The sequence below is a fragment of the Lithobates pipiens genome, unplaced genomic scaffold (genome assembly GCF_037356315.1).
Source record: "Lithobates pipiens isolate NorthernLeopardFrog02 unplaced genomic scaffold, aLitPip1_a1.2 Scaffold_10, whole genome shotgun sequence".
Lineage (NCBI taxonomy): Eukaryota > Metazoa > Chordata > Amphibia > Anura > Ranidae > Lithobates > Lithobates pipiens.
Window position 1 is genome coordinate 195,421,636 of NW_027507686.1, and position 6,000 is coordinate 195,427,635.

Below are 6,000 nucleotides of genomic sequence, written 5' to 3' on the forward strand. Positions count from 1 at the left end.
AGGCATAGGCAATGTCAGTAGTTAGCACATGCTTTCAGCTCGCCTCCGGGGGAGGTGCGCCTCTGGCCACGGCGTTCAGCTGGTGTGTGGCGCCATCTTCTGTAGCTCCACCTCCCTCCCTTTTCTTCTAATTTTAATGAGTGGCCACGCGTCTTGTTAACTCCCTTCTGCGAAAAAGTTTTATCTCTATTGTGGGGTCACCAGTATGGTATTTGTATATTGAAATAATATCCCCTCTCAAGCGTCTCTTCTCTAGACAGAATAAGTTCAGTGCTCGCAACCTTTCCTCATAACTAATATCCTCCAGTCTCTTTATAAGCTTTGTTGCCCTTCTTTGTACTCACTCCATTTCCAGTACATCCTTCCTGAGGACTGGTGCTCAGAACTGGACAGCATACTCCAGGTGCAGCCGGACCAGAGTTTTGTAGAGCAGGAGAATTATCGTTTTATCTCTGGAGTTTATCCCCTTTTTAATGCATGCCAATATTCTGTTTGCTTTGTTAGCAGCAGCTTGGCATTGCATGCCATTGCTGAGCCTATCATCTACTAGGACCCCCAGGTCCTTTTCCATCCTAGATTCCCCCAGAGGTTCTCCCCCCAGTGTATAGATTGCATTCATATTTTTGCCACCTAAATGCATCATTTTACATTTCTCTACATTGAACCTCATTTTCCATGTAGTTGCCCACCCCATTCATTTGTTCAGGTCTTTGTGCAAGGTTTACACATCCTGCGGAGAAGTTATTGCCCTGCTTAGCTTAGTATCGTCCGCAAATACAGAGATTGAACTGTTTACCCCATCCTCCAGGTCGTTTATGAACAAATTAAATAGGATTGGTCCCAGCACAGAACCCTGGGGAACCCCACTACCCACCCCTGACCATTCCGAGTGCTCCCCACCCTCTAAACTCGCCCTTGTAGCCAGTTTTCAATCCATTTACTCACCCTATGGTCCATGCCAACAGACCTTATTTTTTACAGTAAATGTTTATGGGGAACTGTGTCAAATGCTTTTGCAAAATCCAGATACAGCATGTCTACGGGCCTTCCTTTATCTAGATGGCAACTCACCTCCTCATAGAAGGTTGATGCCTACAGTTAGAAACCAACAAGAGAAATTCAAATATATGGTCAGGGTGGATGTAATATTCTGCCGCAATCCCAGTTAATTACTGCCCCATGTAAAGTAGAGCAATTCATTTTCTATTATTGCATAATACCCCAATTTGTCTAACCAGGTACTAAATATATTGTTTTTTCTTCTTTTTCATTTTCTCTAATTTATTCCTTGGTGTTTTACTTTGCTATATGTACGAAGTGCAAAGTGCATTTTATCAATCACGTGCTTTCCAAAATCTATCCAGGTGTGCTGACAATGTTTTAGATTATAAATCTATTAAGCATTAAAAGTTCATCTCAAGTGATCCATAAAGCTAAAGCAGTGCTCTTGAGTGTGTTACACCCAAAGGTTGACACCGTTTATGATGATACACTCTGACAGGTGAGTCCAGCTGAAAACATGCTGTACTGAATGTTCGTTGAGGGCTTATTGGATGTGTAGTAATGAAACCTTCACCACACCATGTGATTACATTCCCCTCAGAGTTTACACTCACCAGATCAATATAGGGTAAATGCTTGTTAGGTATGTCTTTGACATTTGGCAGTCACAATCCAGAGAGACAACACCATCAATATTTCAGTCAGGTCACCTGGACAGTTGATTCATGTCCTTCAATTAAGCTGTTCATTCAGTATCTGGTACCGTCGCCAATCTTAAATGGCTCATTACATAGGGGGGAAAAAAAGTCCTCATATCGTGAACCTGTTTGAGTATTTATTCCCATAAAATTGCCCCCCTTTCCATATTGCACTTACAAGAACAAAAAATAAAATTTGCATCCAATGGTGACTGTACAGCATGACACAATACTCGCTCATCGATCCTGGGATTCTCATCCATAGTGATACCTGGGTACAGATCGAGGCAGCTGACTGATTCACAAGCCTTACGGTCAGTCCTAGACGCGTTTCGTCATTACCTGTTTATTAATAGGCGCTTACTGATAAAGACAATGACGAAAAGCATCTAGACTTTTTTCCCCTATGTGATGAGCCATTTAAGATTGGTGATGTACCAGAGTCTGAATAAACAGCTTAATTGAAGGATATGAATCAACTGTTCAGGTGACCTGCCTAAAATATCAATGGTGTTGCCTCTATGGTTTGGTAAATAGGAAAACATACCTAACAAGCTGCTATAGCTACCTATATTGATCTGGTGAGTGTAAACTCTGAGGGGAGTGGAATCACGCAGTGTGGTAAAGGTTTCATTGCTACACACCCAATAAGCCCCCAACGAACACCCAGCAAAGCATGTTTTCAGCTGGACTCATCTGTCACAGAGTGTATCATCATAAACTGTGTCAACTTTTGGGTGTAACTCACTCAGGACCGCTGCTCTAGCTTTATGGATCACTTGAGATGAACTTTTAAGGCATATGAGTTATGATTATTTGTTATTATAGCAGCAGCCTGTTCTTTTACATTGTATATAATTTACCTAAGCGCTGGATAAGTAATAGTGTTTGCTTTATAATGCAGATAAAAAGGAGCACAGAACTGCATCTGCTGTGAACTAGCACTTAATGATTTTGATTATACTATACCCTAGTCTTAGTCACTGGAGCCACTCACACCAGAGTTGATAAATGGGTAGGGGTGCGAGGAGGTTCTACATGTCATTCAATGTGTAGATTTAACCTGGTTCATGTTTGCTTATTTTGTTATTCTCATTCTGATTACATGTGACCTGCTTACATTCTATATACTGGACATAAGCATTATGTTATCTTTTTCTCCTATTACGGTCTTTGTTTTTCTGGAACTGTATCTGTTCCCTTTTGTTTTCTTGCAAAATTTTATAAAACTTGATTTAGGGTACTTATCGTGCCCCAGGAATCTCAACTTAAGTACAGTGATGCCATGCCCTGCAAGACAAGGGTCGGGTTTTTTTTTTTTAACCACTTCCTACCTGGCCACTGCACATATACGGCCGGGTGGGAGTTTCAGGAACGTCCCTTAGAAGGAGGGGAATTGTGCGCACGCGCGAGCCCCCACATCGGCGTGATCCCGATAAGCTCGTGTCACCCTGACACGGCGCATCTCCAATCGGCAGGAGGGCTCTGTGATTGGCCCTCCTGATCACATGATGACTGTGTCCAATCACAGCCATCATGTAATGTAAACAGAGAGCTGGTTTCTAGGCGATCGGCTCTCCTCTCCTCACATAGAAGTTGTCAGTGAGGGGAGGAGAGGTGATCGCTGCAGCCAGGCGGTGATCAGTGAGTATGAGCTGGTTTTTTTTACAGCTTTTTACACACTGATCACTGGCCCAGTGTCTCCACACAGTGTAAACACCCAATGTCCCCTACATAGTGTCCCCAAAACACTGTCCCCACACACGTTCCCACACAGTAAAAACATATGTCCCACATATGTAACAGTAAAATCATATGTCCCAATGATCATCTGCACACATATGTCCGTGATCATCTGAGCACATCTATCCGTGATCACACAAACCAATTATACACTTAACGGGATTTTTTTTACCAAAGACTTAGCAGAATAAGTGTTGAGTTCAATTTATGAGAAAATTTGGTTTTATTGGATTTTTTTTAAAACAGAAAGTAGAAAATATTGTTTTTTTTTAAATTTCTGCTATTTTCAGCTTATATCGTAAAAAAAAAAAAAAAAAAAAGATTTGTGAATAAGTACCACTAAAATAAAGCTCTATTTGTGTGAACAAAATGCTAAAAAAAATTCATTTGAGTACAGTGTTGCATGACCGTGCAATTCTTATTGAAAGTGTGAGAGTACTGAAAATTGGCCTGGGAAGGAAGGGGGTGAAAGTGCCCGGTATTGAAGTGGTTCAAAGTACATATTTCCACTACTATTAGGGCTCATTCAGATGAGTCTCCAGCAACAATCTGCGATACTTGTCAGCAGAGAAACTAGCCGCTCCGGAGATGTGTGAACCAGCTCCATAGAGAGCCAGTCACAATCTCCTGACATGCAAATTGGATGCAGGGAAACCCACATCCTATTTGCAATAGTGTGAACCCAGCCTGATTTACTAAAACTATAGAGTGCAAAATCTGGTGCAGTTCTGCATAGAAACCAATCAGCTTCCAGGTTTTATTGTCAAAGTTTAATTGAAAAAGCTGAAGTTACCATGCAGAGCTGCACCAAATTTTGCACTCTCCTCCTTTGTGTCTAGGGCTGACAGTTCTGGATAAGAAGAAAGGTAACAGAGCTCTCTGCAGGGACAACTCAATCCATACACCAAGTCCACTCACAAGTGCTGAGGCTCAATGTGTCCCAACAAACCCCAATGCAACAGTAGTAAGAGCCGGCAACACTGTAATCCTTGAAGTGTTGTTTATTGGTACATCAGAGTGACAGTAAAACAATAAAGCTGATGCGTTTCGGCAATAGCCTTAGTCGTACCAGCTACGAGTAAGGCTATTGCCGAAAGGCGCCAGATTTTTCCTGGCCAAGCGCTTTTGCAAAATCCAGGTATACCACGTCCACCACCATCCCTCTGTCCATGATTTTACTTACCTCCTCATAAAAATTAATCTGGTTTGTTTGACAACTTCTGTCTTTCATGAATCCATACTGTATGTTGCTTAAATATTTTTTTCCAGCAAGAACTCCTCTATGTGGTCTTTTATTAACCGCTTGCTGACCAGCTGCCATCATTTTACTGCGGCAGGTCGGCACGATCCCGCAAACCATCGTAGCCATACGACGGCTTAAGGGATCGGGATAGCAGGCGCGTGCACATATGCGCTCGCTGCACTGCGGGGGTGCCTATGCTCCGACCGCCGGTTGCGATGACTGCCAGCCACGATTTTTTTGTTCATAGCGCAAAAAATAAAAACCGCAGAGGTGATCAAATACCACCAAAAGAAAGCTCTATTTGTGTGAAAAAAAGGGTGTCAATTTTGTTTGGGTGCATCATCGCACGGCCGTGCAATTGTCAGTTAAAGCAACGCAGTGCTGAATCACAAAAAATGGTCGGGTCATTCAGCAGCCAAATCTTCTGGGGCTGAAGTGGTTAAACTCTCCAGTATCTTCCCGACTATAGAAGTTAAACTAACAGGTATATAATTACTTGATAAAGACTTTGATCCCTTTTTAAATATGATCACCACATTGGCCCTACAGTGGTACCATTCCAGTCATTAATGTGTCCCTAAATATTAGAAAAAATGGCCTTGAAGAGCCATTGACAGAGCTCAATGACAGAGCTCAATTATTTTAGGATCCACGGGTGGATGCCACCTGATCCAGGTGCTTTATCGTCCTTTATTCTGTCTAAATATTTCTGGACCATATGACTTTTGAGCCATTGTGGTGACTCATTTGGGGCTGTGTCGATACCACCCCCATTATGGACATGAGCGCCCCCATGCTCCTTTTGTATACACAGAGCTAAAGAACGTATTTAATAAATTTGCCTTCTCTTTGTCCCCAGTCACCAACTCTAGATTCTTTTGTAAAGGGCCTACATGCTCAGACCTGACCTTTTTATTATCAATATATTTAATAATAATAATAATAATAATAATAATAATAATAATTAAATAAGAATAATAATTAAATAATTTTTGAGGGTTTGTCCTATGTTTTGCAATCTGTCATTTTTTTTTTTATGTTTGCATCCTTGATTTTCTTTGTAACATTTAAATGATGATAGCGTTCCTTCACTTTTATTTAACATTTGCAATCAGGTGTTACACATCTCCCAAGCATTAATATGACTGGACCTATCCCCTATGAAAAGCTTAGATTTATAAAAGCTTGCAGTCACTAAATCCCCACAGTTCTTCATACCTTCATCCTTAGGGGCAATCTCTTTCTCTTCAGCCCCCCTAGGAGTTTCTTGTACACGCTTTCGCACCTTTACTTTTTTGCTAGCACCCTTCATAT

General features: G+C 41.5%; 1 protein-coding gene across 1 annotated transcript in view; it reads right to left on the reverse strand.

Annotated features, from left to right (window-relative positions):
* LOC143937760 (uncharacterized) overlaps positions 1-6,000 on the reverse strand; it is a 50,381-nt gene extending 44,381 nt beyond the window's left edge. The window contains exon 1 of the mRNA XM_077460833.1: positions 5,905-6,000. Coding sequence (XP_077316959.1) covers positions 5,905-5,998 — 94 coding nt within the window. The 5' untranslated portion in view covers positions 5,999-6,000. The remainder of the gene's footprint in view (positions 1-5,904) is intronic.